Here is a 14,203-nt window from a genome sequence, read left to right on the forward strand (position 1 = left end):
CCTGCATAGGGGGTGCCCAGCCCCCCGCCAGGTGTGCACTCCCTAGGGAACTGATGTCACATGGACAGCAAGGAGAGGGTGTGGAGGGCCGGGCCTGGCCTGGCCTCACTCACTTCTCTGGCTTCAGGTCTCTGTAGATGATCCCCAGACCATGCAGGTGGTCTAAAGCCAAGGCCAGCTCAGCCAGGTAGAACTTGACGTCCTCCTCGGTGAACATCACCTGGCAGGAGAGAGAACCAGACCTCAGCCTGCCCTGTGGCCGCCAGGGACTCGGCCCCGCCAAGCGCAGCCTCAGCTCAGCTCTGCTCTGCAGACGGCGGCTCCCGACAAGCCTCCTCCGGCTCCTGTGAAGGGAACTTGAGTTCTCCTTGTAGTTTTAGGACCAGTGACGGGGAGGAGATGCCCCACAAAGACGACTTACTGGGCCTCGCGGGCGGAGCGCGTGGCCGAGTTCCCTCCCCGCCCGCGTCGCCCACAGACCACGCCGCTCTGGAGTGCAGACCCGGGCGAGTGTTCTAACACGAGCGCTTCCGATGTACCACTCTGACACGCGCAGCCAAGCCACGCCAAAGCCTCTGCTGAAAACACGTCTCCAGCCTCACTCCTCCTCCCTCCACATCACATCCTCACCCCTGGGGTTTGGGCAGACCAGCCACCTGTCTGCCCAAAGTGAGATGTGCTCTCCCAAACACAGCACACTCGTGTGGAGTCGGCAGCGACTCCCGCCCAGGAGGCTGGTGGGAGAGGCACCCTGATTCACCAGAGGAATTGAAACACACACGCGGCCTCGGTGCCCAGCGCACCTTACGGTTACGGTCTCCCTGATGCTCCCCGCCCTGGTGGTGGTGAGAACCAGCAGCAGCACGTAAATCTTGCAGTCACCTTGCTAGGAAGCCAGATGGTATCAGAAACCATTTTTTTTTTACCTTCACCTTGAGAAATCAATATCACAGAGACTAGAAATCTGTGACATTACTGACTTCTCTCTGAAGGCAGACATAGGAAAAATCAATACACAATCATAAGCTTGCCCGGTAAGGTCATAGCTAGAGTAAGGGCCGTTCGGGGACTGAACGGTGAAAAATGCAGATGGCGCACATCACTCTCACAAAGGGACGCTTCCGTGGAGCCAGGACGACCCCCTTCCAGAACCTGGACAGAGGCATCTGGGTGCTGCCAACCCTCACTGCCCCTCCAGCCTCTGGGGCCTCCTGTTCTGTCTTCCACGCTCAGCCGGCACCTTTCCTCGCTGGTGTTTCTTTTCTAAACTGGCCAACAAGCTCAGTGGGCTTCCCTGCAGCCCAGCCCCACTGGCTGACGAATTCTCTTCCACCTGACGCTGCCTGTCCCGCACGTCACCACGACGGCAGCGGCTGCAGCTGGCTGCTCAGAGCAGGCTGTTTCTGTCCTCGTCCCTTATTTAGGGCACGTCTCTGTGTGGCCCCCACGTGCAAGTGACAAATAGTTTCTCCACGGGAATGAAACACCCCCGGCCATGAGTTCTCCCAGGCAGCTGGTACGCTGACCAACACACACAAGGATGTCGTCCAAAAGACTTGCTGAAAAGGGAACCAAAGGAAAATACTTTCCATGTTTCCATGGGCTCCAAGACGCTGTCGAGCCCACGATGGACAACTTTACTTTTCCTCTGAAATAAAGGGTCTTATGGGAGACACGTGTTCCCATTCTGAGGTGTTACAGGGCTTTTTGCTAATTATTGCTGCCTTTTTGGTCAAGAAACCCACAACGGGGTGTGTCTTCCTGATGCTGGACAAACCAATGGCGTGACTTTCTGTCGGGACGGGCGAGGCGGGGAGGGGGCGAAACAACAGGGTCAGACGAGACGCTGGCCGATGTCAGTGATTCGGCATCTCTAGAAACGTGAGCGCAGCTGGGAGGCAGGTCGCGGGACCAGACACCTGACTCCAAAGGGCTTTTTGGAGAACCTGGTTCTGATTCTTCCAGCCCATGTTTTCAACCTACATTGCAAAAGCCCAAGACATCACTGGTGCCATTGCCCGAGGTCCCGGGGGTCCCGCTCCTGCTCCACCTTGACTGACTGTTCACTCCGGAGTTCCACACAGGATGGAAGGATCTCTTGCTGTAAGAGTGGGCGACAGGGAAAGGGGGCGGGCAGCTTGTCCCCACTGTTAAGAGTCCAAGGAAAACAGTGGTGCTGGAGTATTGCTGTGTCAGAAGGATCGGAACCCTGTTCTGTGCACTGTGTTACCTTGCTGTCACCTTTGTCATCCTTGGTTCTTATAAAGGAGCACTGCACGCAGTCATCAGGACTAAACCCCAGTGCTATCACTGCCCTCAGCAGAGGCTGGTTTTCCATCCCATGAATCAGGGGCCAGACAGCTGTCACATCGTGCTTTGTGACATTCTGGAAAGTTCCTGGGTCAGGTACTGGGGGGGTCAAGGATAAACCCTCAGGGGGGAGGGTATAGCTCACGTGGTAGAGCGCATGCTCAGCACGCTAGAGGTCCCGGGTTCAGTCCCAGCACCTCCTCCAAGCAGAAATCAATGAATAAACCTAATTACCTCCCCCTCGTAAAACAAACAAAACAAGGATAAACCCTGGGGCTGTGAAGTGGCTGGGGGTCATGGAGATGTCATATGTGAAGGCCTAACTGGATTGTCTGACACATCTCCCAGGACGAGCGGTCAGCGTATTAAAAGCATCTTCCTATGATGGAAATTGAGATGTTGAGAAATCATCTTCCCTGCCATCACCAGGAGCCAACCTTCTGTTCCATCCGCTTGGCACAGAGTAGGAAACAGAGGGCGGCGGCAGGTCCAGAGCTCCACGGGGGTCTGGGGGAGGGTCCGTTTTCTTAAGGTCTTCCAAGGACAACAGATTTCTTCTCTGTGCATCTTGTGAGAGACTTCTTTAAAACAAGTACACACACATACACAACACTATATACTCCCCACACCAAACACACACACCATATACCCCCAATATCCCCACACACACACACGCAGGTACACAGACTCACACATCATGCACACAGACACCACACACACATTCCAGTGCACACACGCAAGTGCATGCACACATACCCCCATCCCTCCCCGGGGCTCTCCTGTCCCTCTTTGTCCCTTGAATTCTAGGCAGAAACCCATACCCCTTATTTACCTCTTTGGAGAGCCTGGTGAAGAGGTCCCCTCCGCGCAGGAAGTCCAGAATCAGGTAGAGCTTTCCCTCTGTCTGGAAGGCTGCAGAAGGAGAGTTGAGCAGTTCAGCACTGAGGTCCCCTGGGGTGGGGGTCACTCCCTTGGGCCCAGACAGTGCAAAGAGGCCCTCCCTCTTTGGCTCAAACAACACCGTGTAATCTGTAATGCTGGGTCATTCCACAAACAGGACTGAGGCCAGGCTGGAGGTGGCTTCCTGGGGCCAAACTCGGGGAAAGGGAGCCGCAGTGATGAGTTCTGTCCCTTTCACTTTTATTAAGGGTCTGGAGTGGGCGGGACGGGGGTGTAGAGCTCTGTGGTAAAGCCTGTTCCTGGCATGCATGAGGTCCTGGGTTCAATCCCCAAGACCTCCATTAAAAAAAAAAACAACTCTAAAAATAACTTAACATAAAATAACATAAAATAAAATAAAATAAAAAGCTTCTGCACTGCAAAGTATACCATCAACAAAACAGGTGAACTATGTCATGGGAAAAAATGTGTCAATATCTAAGAAAGGATTAACATGCAAAACATGTAAACCCCACACAGCTCAACAGCAAAACAACAACAAAGACAGAAAAGAAAAAGAGCTGGAGATTATTTCTCCTCCCTCCCTCCCTCGTTCCTTCCATCTTTAATCACAAAGGGGACGGAGAGGCCCCTGAGAACCGGGTCTGAACCTCCCCACTTGCTCTCACCGCCACCACCGCTAACACCGGGCTTTGGGGACGACACGTCTCGTTGGAGAGGCGGCTGCGCTGTGAGGTGCCTGGGGAGGAGCGGGGCGATGGGGCCGGCGGTGGACGGGTCTCCCTCCCTTCCTCTGGAGCTGCATCTGCAGCACTCGGGGCTCACGGTCGTCCACCACGTGCTCCTTCTTTTACGCCACGTTGGTGACCAGGGTGACCAGCAGCCCGGCTCCCTGCGCCTCGTGGCAATGGGGCTCCTGTTTAGGTTTGGTCACTGTGTGCCACTGCCACGGGCGGTGGCTCATGTCCCAGCACTGGTCCCCACCACCAGCGCGCGGCTCCGTCGAAGGGGGCCGCGTGCGCACGAGGGCCAGGAGAAGCTGACCACGTCACTACTGGATGGTCAGCGCTGCTGCTGCTGGTCTCTCGTCTGGCATCTGTTTTGTACACCCAGGAAATACGGCTGGGGGGGGTCCCGACACCCCACACCCTTGGAAACTTTTCCTTTTCTAAAAAAAAGTAAATTACTAAAAGCAGGATAAATGTTGGGGTTTGGGGAAGGTGAGCCTCTAGCTAGAAACCCCTCTGCAGCCTGGACTGCCGCTCTGACCGAGGGCTCCACGGCATTTGGAGAACAAGTGTCTTCTGATCCATCACAGAGGTAACGCGGCAATGCGTTTAGACATCTCTGCAAGACCCCGGCTCATAGATCCTTCAGAAAAATGCCCTGGAAACCCGTCGAAATGGCAGATGGGACAGGATCTGACATCAGCACATCAGCAGGGTAGTGGCAGCAGCATGAGAGGGAAGGCAGCACCTCCCCCGACCGGGATCTGAGGGCCCCTGTCCGAGGCCGGGGACTGGGGGACCGGGTGGGGGCGTCCGTCACCAGCCGCCAGCCGGCGAGCTCGCATCCCAGTTGGCAGCTACTGTTTTTGAAAGGGTAGGCCACGTACTTTCTAAAGACCTTCTAAATTGTGCTCTTAATAACAGCAGAGGTTCTCGGCGGGGAGGGTGTAGCTCAGTGGTAAAGCACATGCTTAGCGTGCACAAGATCCAGTCCCTCCATTAAAAAACAAACAACAAAAAAGCATTAAAAAAAAGTTCACCAGCAAAGAGCTCTGCCCTCCAGCCTCTGGGCGTGTGTTCACTCCGGTCTGTGTACACGTAACGGCCAGCCTCCCCCGGCTCCGCCCAGCCCAGAGTCTCCAGACCCACAGGCACCGGGTCGGTTCTGGTTCGGCTCTGTGCTCCCCCCGTGTTCATCACTCAAGTCGCACGGCTGACTCGCCCGCAGTCGGGCGTGACTCCGGATCACCACCTCACTATCTCTAACTTCAAGATCTCACTGCTGCTTCTCAGAGGGGATGACGTGGCAGGAAGCTGAGGCATCACCGGGCACCGCAGATCCGCGGCCTCAGAAATCAGAACTAGCCCATCGGAGTCTCAGTTTTCTCTTTGAAAACTGGAAATGATCATCTACCTGGAAAGGGCGTTTTGGGGCTCAAAGAGCTACCATCTCTAAAATGCCTGAAACATAGTTTTCACTTAAGACGCAGGTAGTGTCGTCACTCTGGTTTAGAGGAACCACCGGGTCACAAGCATTTTGTGCTGAAACAACACAAAAATATGGTGTAGATTCATCCAGGTTGAGACTTTTTTTAACCATTTTATCAGTGATGATTTAATGAACGGTAACTTCTCACTCTCTCAGACTAGGTCTTCGAGATGGAAACAGGGCACCTCCCTCCATCAGAGAAGCAGCAGCCAAGAGACTAAGGCGCTGGGGGACAGCCCACCCCAGACAGGGTGGTGCTGAGACCAGGAGGGGCCTCTTACTGTTCTTCCAATTTCCTCTGATTTGGGGGCGGGTCGCTCTAGGTCTTCTCAAAAGTAGGCCATTTTTAAAAAAACTCCATTTACCATAATGAAGCTTCACAATGAACGGGTGATTCACTTCTGCCAAGATGTCTCTCTCCATCTTCGACCTGACTCGGTCTCGAACTGCAAGACAGAGAAACGAAAGTTTTCAGAGGCAGGAATTAGATTCTGGAGAACGTGGAATGCAAGACAGTTAGACATTAATACTTCTGCCCAAACTTTCATCACAAAAATTTTCAAACCTATACGAAAGCTGAAAGAGTAGTTTTAATGATCAGCCCTAAATCCCCGACCTGGATTCAACGACTGTTTACATTTGATACGTTCCCTCTATCTCCCCACACATACACACATTTCAGACAAAAATCTGACGACAAATTGTCGACAGCGTGACACTTGACCCTCAGGTGCGTTTGCGTCTCCTAAGAAAAGGACACTCTGTGTAACCCTGACACGCCTGTCGCCCCTAAACCATCATTCCACAACCTCATCTAATGTCCAATTCCTACTCAGATCTGGCCCCCCAACCGTGTCACTTACAGCTCTTATTTTTTCCAACCTAGCAGTTAGTCAAGGTTCACCCATTATATTTGGTTGTTGTATTTCTTCATTCATTTCGCTTCTAGAATAGATTGCTCCCATGTCCTCCCTCCACCCCCGTGCTTTCCGCGGACTTTTGGGCAAGTCCAGGGCGGTTTTCTTACAGTGTCTGGGTGTGTCTCACCGCTGCTTTGCTGTTGCTGTAACTCCTGTTTTTCTTATAAGCCGAGATTAGGTCTGTGCACGAGCGTGGCTAAACATTTTTGGCAAAAACACCCCCCGGGTGATGCTGTGTGCCTTCAGCTGAGGCAGCTGGGGGTGGGTGTGGTGTTACCCTTGCTCAGTGACGCTAACTGTGACTGGGTCAGGGTGGCAAGCCATCGGTCCCTCATTGTAAGGATGCGTACGTTCCCCGGTATGTAATAGGTAACCCGTGGGGTGATATTCTGGTATCAAATGACCCGTGGGCTCCCTAACACCTTCATCCAGGGGTGTCAGCTTATGTACGCGGTCTTTGCTTCCACCTTTAAGGTTAGAAGACGGCATTTTCTCGTTTCTGATGCAAACAAGAGGAAGCCTCCTTCTCTCTCCCCCCGAGGGCGAGGCTGCGATTCTCTACCAGGCGCGTGTGTTCTAACCAGTTACAACAGTGCTCTTTTTGGTGTTGACACTGTCCAAAGTTTAGCCACCTGGGAACATGCATGGAATTAGTTTTGAGGCAAAAGGAAACAAAAACAAACAAAAGCATCATCTGAGAATAAGAACAACTCCAAGGTCCCCACAAGCAAGTCGGGACCAAGCGCCCTCAGGCGTTCCCACGTGAGCAACGGCAGGAATTTCCCCCAAGTATTCGTACATGTGACAATTATGACAAATACCACATTATGGGCCAGATATTTAAGTCGTCCGTATTTTAGCCTTATGGTATACACTTTTAAAGTTTCATTTAAGAAGTCCTTCCCAAAGGATGGCTATAATTAACAACAAAACAAAAAAATGGAGAATCACAAGCACTGGTGAGGAAGTGGGGACGCCGGTGGGAGTGTAAAACGGTGCGGCCGCTGTGGCAAACCGCTGGCAGTTCCTCACACAGTCAGACAGAGGAATGCCACCCGACCGAGCAGCTCTGCCCCAGGGACGCGCCCGGCGAGCGGAAACAGGGATGCCGACGGACGCCTGTGCGCCCTCATCCGCAGCAGCACGAGTCACGAGGCCAGAAAGGTGGAAGGGCCCGAGAGCCCTTGGAGGGGTGAGGGCCAAACAAGAGGTAGTCTGCCTGCGCAGAGGAATGTCACCGAGCCCTAAGAAATAAAATCTGACCCAGGCTACAGCAGGGGCACACCTTGAAAACACTGTGCTGAGCCAAGCAGGCCAGACTCAGAAGGACAAATACAGCGTGATTCTGCTCGCGTGAGGTCCCGGGAGGAGTCAGACTCAGGACGGGGGGCGGATGGGTGCCAGGGCGGGGGAGGGGGGCACGGCTTAGCAGGCACAGAGAGTCTGCCCGGGGCGACCTGAGAGGCGGGGGCATAGACAGTGGTGACAGTTACACAACATCATGACTGTATTTAACGCCACTTACGAACGGTTAAAATGATCAACATCACGGTAGGGGTATCTCGTGGCAGTTTCAGAAAACAGAAGCCCTCCCCTCCATCACTGGGCCGTCTCCGGGTTTTGCTCCGTGAGCTCCCGTTTCCCGTCCCGCCCTCAGGGCTCAGGCTCCCAGAGGAGCCACTCACTTCGCCGCGCGAGGCCGCTCCCCGCGGTGGGGCCGTGGCGTGGAGCCCGCCGGTGGGGCGGCGAGCCCGGGACTGCCGGCCGGCCGCACGCCGGCTCCGTCTCCCCCGGGTCACAGTGGGGGCTCCCTGCCCCGGCGCTCGTCTGTAAGTCGGGGTGACGATGGCACCCGCCTCACGGGCTTCGATGAGGACGATGACTCAGCAGTGCCGGCCCCACGCCTGGGCTGCACCAGCCTCCGTCACCGGCCGACGTGGCTTTACTGCAGTCAGATGTGGGGCTTCCTCTGGTCCGTCCCTCTGCTTCGCTGCTCGGCTGCTCCTGTCCCGACATCAGACCCCCGTGCCTGACCCCGATACCCCCGGGCTCTAGAAGGGCTGTGGCTGGTGCGCAGGGGTCAGGCACCTGGAAGCAGCAGCCTGGAGCCCCGACTGTCAAGAGAGCAGCACTGAGAGCCCCTCTGAGCAGCTGCGGTGGGGACCCCCGGCCCCACCCCGCCGCGGACCCGAGCCGCCTCTGCGAGCTGGAACCCTCCTCCGATGCCTCTCGGCTCCTGGGCTGCGTCCTCGGCCTCCGTGCAGCAGAGCAGGCCGGGAAGGGCCTGCGGGGGACAGTCGGCCACCCCAAGCCACAGCCTCCTCGGGGAGAAGCCCTGCTCCACCCGCGCCCCCAGGACGTGATCGGGTGAAGCCGTGGCAGGGGGCAGGGGACACTGTCCCTACACCCTTCTTGGTGCTCCCTTGCCAAGCTCACTCCTGGACTCTGGTGACGATCATCTAAACACCCTCTAACAGGACTGACGCTCTCAGCACCGCGGCCAGGCCGCTCCGGGGCGAGGAGCGCTGCGCAGTCACGTACCTGACTGCAGGATTCGTCACGGAAAACAGAGGCCGTCATAAGCCCGGCGGAAAAATTAGAAAAAGAGGTCTCACATTCAAATTTCCAAGGCGCTCTCTAGTTACAGTGGAGAAATAAATATCTATTTCCTCCTGACGTTTTACAGAAAAAATAAATCCCAGCTCTATGAAAGAGTTAAGCTTAAAAAAAATCAAGCTGTAAAAATAACAACAAAGATGGATCCTCATCAGATGTCTGCGTGGGAATCTTCGTCTTTTTTTTTTTTTTTAATAAAAGCAGTGGAAGAAATGACAGGAAAGACCGACAGACTGAGTTACAAAACAGCAAATTCCCATCCAAAGGATCATAAAATGAAAAGGCAAACAAAAAATTGGGAGATTATCTGAAACAGAAAAAGGGTCAGGAGCCTAAAAAAACACAATAGCTAAATATCCTTATTATGTCTGAAACAACAGAGGAGAAGCAAGGCCCCAGGCCTGGCAGATCAAACACGTCAGTCTGGGGAAGACGCCCTCACAGACGTGTTCTGTGGGACGGGCTCCCGGGCATGAACTGGCAAAACACTCATGTTCGGTCCAGGCTGGCAGGGAACAGAGAACGGCCGTGTTGACCCCGGGCAGGATCTTATCCCTGCAGATGACTAGCCAGGGAAGAGTCCAGGCCAAGCTCACACGAGGACGGATGATGGCTGTCACACAGGTGGTGCCCTTCCGACGTGAAACAACAGTGTGAGCCCAGCTCTCCAAAGGGGACCGGCGGGATCTCCGGTCTGCCTGAGTTCTGGCTCTTCGCCCTGGCCTCACCACGGCCTGCTCTTGGTGGTGGCGGTCACTCACGGGCCACCAGGGACACAGCGAGGGGCCTGGAACACTAACTCTGCCAACTGGCGGGCAGCTGTGGGGTGGTCCTTCTGCCAGGAAAGAAACTGGCACCAAGACCCTCGTGTTCTGATGCCGGGAACCTGCAAGCTGCCCCCTGACGGCCAAGGCTTCCAAGGGGGTTTGACTCCTTAGATCGAGAGGCAGGAAAAGGGAGCCCAGAGAGACGGCTGCTTTGCTCTTCCCTTGGAACGCTGTCAGCGCGCCACAGCGCCCGTGAGACACTCAGGCCAGCCGAGGCGAAACGGCGCCAGCACCTCCCGCTGGCTGGTCCCAGGGAGTCTGGATCGGGTGGGGGTGATGCTACAGACGCGAAAGCCCAAACGTTCTAGGCTCCTTTGAGATTCACTAATGAACCGCAGACACTGGAGATAAATCAAAATGTTTTGTACTTCAAGTCAACCCTGTACCGCGCTAACCTGAGACGTGGAGGATTCGGGTGCCGTGGTTTCCATGGCTGCTTTGCTCTGTGCGGGAATCCACACCTCCGAGGGCCAGCAGTGACCTTCAGGTGACCTTCGTGTGCCCTTGAGCCTTCCCGGCCCAGGGCCACCCCTGGAGCTGAGATGAAGGTGGGGGCACCTAGAAGTCTGTCCCACCTGCAGGGCCCGTTTCCCGACCAGGAGAGCAGGAGGAAGCACACGGTGGAGTACGCTGGTGGACACACTCAGTGCAAAGCAGAGCTACCTTCTGGAAACCACCCACCCCTTCTTGTTCTTTGGGTCGGGCCCACGTCCTCAGGACTTCCAGCCCCGCGCGCCGTTGGACAGCGCCAGGTGCGCCCAGTGCTGAGTGCGCCCGAGGAAGGCAGGGTGCAGGACGTGCCAGCCTGGTGAGCTTCTTCCCTCAGCCTCTCGACCTGTTCTGGATTTCTAGGAGTTAAAAAGTGGCCAGTGTGGCTCTGAGCCCTAACAGAATGTCTCAGTGCCCGCAGCCCTTTGAGAGCTCCAGCAAGTGAGAAACCAAACGCAAGCCGGTCCCTTCTGCCAGCCAGCCTGGCGGTTCTGAACCTTGAGGCTACCTCTGAGTCCCTACGTTCCTCACCCTGCTGGAGTCACCAGACTCTCTGTAAAATGGTCAGTACATGCTCAACACAGCCTCCTAGAGCTGGTCAGGAAACGCTCGTGAAATTGACGGTGAAGCCCGTGACAACCACAAATGTCTAAGAGGAACGGTGAACGGGCTCTGGAGGATGGGTTTACGTAGTGGGGCTCCATCTGCAAGGAGGCTGGACCTGAAAGCCTCTCTTCAAAGCTGAGCACCACTGCCCGCATCTGTCCGGTTTTTAAGTGATCTCCACCAATCTGCATTACTTTGGTATATATCATGTCGTAGCGCGTTGTACTGCGTTACGTTACATTAGCGTATTAAGGGTATTTCAAAAGAAAACTAAGGATAAGACACACACAAGTGGCTCCTATCGGTCGTGGTGAAGGTGAGAGCTGACCGGCCAGGAAGCGTGCCTCAGAGAAGCACGGGGGTTGGGGGGTCGGGGTGTGAGAGAGGAGCAGCTGCAGCCCTCGGGGATGGCGGGGCACAGGACCGCACACACGCACACACCGCGCGTGGCTGCATCCGCAGGCAGCCGCAGTCACAGGGAGGCCTGAGCCTTTTAACCTGAGTCCTGTCGGTGATGAACTCAGGCTCTGCCAGCTGAGTGACCACACTTGCCACTTCCCACCTTTGTCCCCCAAACCCTACCAGGTCTGAAGTTATATCCCAAGTGGCCTCCTGCATGCAGAACACAAATCCATCTTCACACAGTGTCTTCTAGCCTTCAAAGGTCTAATTCATAGTAAAGGGGCCTCCCAGGAGAAGCTGTGTTGCTAAACATTTGGTGGCCAAAACTTTGTACTGGCTGTTACTCCAGAAAAAGAAGGAAGGAGGAAAACCATGAATAATGAAAATAAAAGATGGTGACCACACTGATGATCACATCGGGCACAACTCCCCAAGACTGGTCTTCTAATTTCTCTACACTGAACTATTTGAAAGACGGCTGACATGGTTATTTAACTAACTTCTTTACCAGAGAATCTTTCTGTGGCTGAATCTTCAGCCTGTAACAGGGCAGGACTCTCCGCGGTCTTCCCAGGACAGACCCCCCCACCACAGCAACGTCCTCCACCTGCCTCTCGTCTGGAGACAAGCTTTAGTCTCCCAGGCCTCCCCGAGTTCCAGAGAGCACATGTAATCAGGGAAGCGAGAAAATGCAGAAAGAAAGGAAGACCGTCAAGCAAGACGCAATAACCGTAGTTCAGCCGTTGAACAAAGTCAGGGGCCTTCGGTTCTCCTCAGGGGCTACAGATAATGTTCTGAGCCACGGCCTTCGAGCTGTTCTGCAAATGCTGGGACCCCCACCAGGTGGGAGAAGCTAACTGTGTGCTGCCCACAAGCACGGGGCCCCCAGGCTGGTCGGAACCAGAAAGTTGACGATGCTGACGCCCGATGACCTCACCGCCAACCCGTCAGGAGCACGTCCACGCGCTGATCACGCACCCACGACCCCCTCCCTCGCCCTGTCTTAACCCTTTCCCCGAAAGCCTTGGGGAGTCTGGGTCTTCTAAGCACTAGCGCCAGACCCCTTGCTTGGCGCCTGCAGTAAACGCTGCGCTTCCCTTCACCACCACCCGGGGGCAGCAGGTTGGCTTCACTGCGTGGGAGCGAGCGGTCCCGAGCTTGGTTCAGCAGCAAGCTTACTAAGTTTTCATATTTACAGGCATTAAAGATGCAAATGGTGAAAAAAAACTATTTCCTGCTTTTTACTTGCAATGAGAAATGCAATTTGGGTAGAAATAAACGTAGAAAGTGCCCCAAGGCCCGCAGGCGGCGTGTAACAGCGGCCAGGGAGCAAGTCCACGAGGACGGCGCGTCCGCGCTACCTTCCACCTCTGACCGTCCGCTGGGAAGACCCTTCCCCTGGGCGGTAACCCCGCGTGCGGCCGGCCAGGAGGGGCTTCCCGAGGAGGCCGGGGCTCCCCCACCTCCAGTCACACGGTTTAGGGGTGAGCGGCTTCACTGTGCTGTGCCTCAGTTTCCTCATCTGCACAGTGAGGATAATCGCACCAACGCGGGCACTTCCGAGCGCGTGGCGTTTGCCCTCCTCCCCCCTCCCGGGGACTCACAATCATCCAAGCGTGAGTCAGACGACGTGAATGAGTTAGCACGGAAAAAAATCTGTTCGGACTAAGGCACCAGTCGGAGCTTAGCTTCTAAGTCAGTGTTTTTAAACAAAGCATCTCAGCGTAAGAGAAAAGGAAATAAAAAGCACTGGAAACCTCATTCGGAGGCTTGAAAGCAAGGGGGTGACTCTGACGAGGGCTGCTTCAGGAGGGAGTCCTCGACATGAGGTCACGCGTTTCCTCCCGGCCGCCCTACACTCCCGCGGCCCCTGCGCACTCGCGGGCCCCCCGCGTGACGGACCCAGGGCTCTCCTTGAAGAAGGGAGACAGGGGTAGCGAGCCTGGGCTGCGACCGACACCCTGATGCTCAGGAAGCGCCGTTCAGGTCCGTTTCTCTCTTCTCTCATGGCCGGACCCCCACAGTTACCCCACCACGGCTGCCGAGGAACACAAGTGACCACCACAGTCTGTTACTTGCTTCACTTGCTAAACAAAGAGATTTTGCCAGAATCATTTTTTTCCCCTTTAGAATCACGGGACTCAACTTACTTCCTTCAAAGCAGGGGATGTGTCTCACCTTTGGGCTTAGAAAGTTGACTTAGCAGGAAAACAGCTGCAAAACGAGTTAGGCAGGGACACACAGGTGACGTCCCACCAGAAGCATCACTGCAAAGACACATTTCATATAACAAGCCCTCTCCACGTCTCAATGCTCACTGAAACGAGAGAAGTCCCCAAAAGGAGCGGCCCTGGGGGGGTGTGCGGCCCCCAGCAGGGGCCGGCCGGCCTTAGGAGTTACCGGGGCTGGGGTGACTCACAGGACTGGCGGTCACTAATGCGGCCGCAGGCTCTCCACGCAGCTCGAGGAACCAGGCTGAACCAACGCCTAACTCTTTCTGGCCAGATGGCAGTTAACGCCCATCCCTCTTCCTCACTCCCCCGCTCAATCAGACCTAAACAAACCCAGACAAGAGGAGTCCTAACACGCCCCCGGAGCCAATTTTCACGGAGAAAAGGACCAGAAATGGGTACAGTGGACACCGGACCCCATGCCAGCCGCAATCTACGTGCATCACTGCGTCCAGTCTTCACGTCAACAACGCCGTGAGGCGGGCCCTCTTACCGACGCCATCCACTGAGTGGGAGGCACTGGGGGTCAGGAGAGCTGCCCCAGGCTGACACTAGTCTAAGCTGCGCGGGCCCCGGGGTCCAGAGTCTGTGCGCGCAGGCACCGCCCCGGGGTCCTCTCGCTGGGACCACGCTACGGACCCCCCGAGTGGGGTCGCCGATTCTCACACCCAGACCACGTCCAGAC

General features: G+C 55.5%; 1 protein-coding gene across 5 annotated transcripts in view; it reads right to left on the reverse strand.

Moving 5' to 3' along the window:
- RPS6KA2 (ribosomal protein S6 kinase A2) overlaps positions 1-14,203 on the reverse strand; it is a 324,439-nt gene that overhangs the window by 60,073 nt on the left and 250,163 nt on the right. For all 5 annotated transcript variants that reach the window (XM_072966197.1, XM_072966193.1, XM_072966196.1 and 2 more), the window contains 3 exons: positions 5,793-5,873; positions 3,143-3,222; positions 114-220 (listed from right to left, as the gene is read on the reverse strand). In XM_072966197.1, coding sequence (XP_072822298.1) covers positions 114-220; positions 3,143-3,222; positions 5,793-5,873 — 268 coding nt within the window. The remainder of the gene's footprint in view (positions 1-113; positions 221-3,142; positions 3,223-5,792; positions 5,874-14,203) is intronic.

Source organism: Vicugna pacos, chromosome 8, assembly GCF_048564905.1.
Source record: "Vicugna pacos chromosome 8, VicPac4, whole genome shotgun sequence".
NCBI classification, from domain to species: domain Eukaryota; kingdom Metazoa; phylum Chordata; class Mammalia; order Artiodactyla; family Camelidae; genus Vicugna; species Vicugna pacos.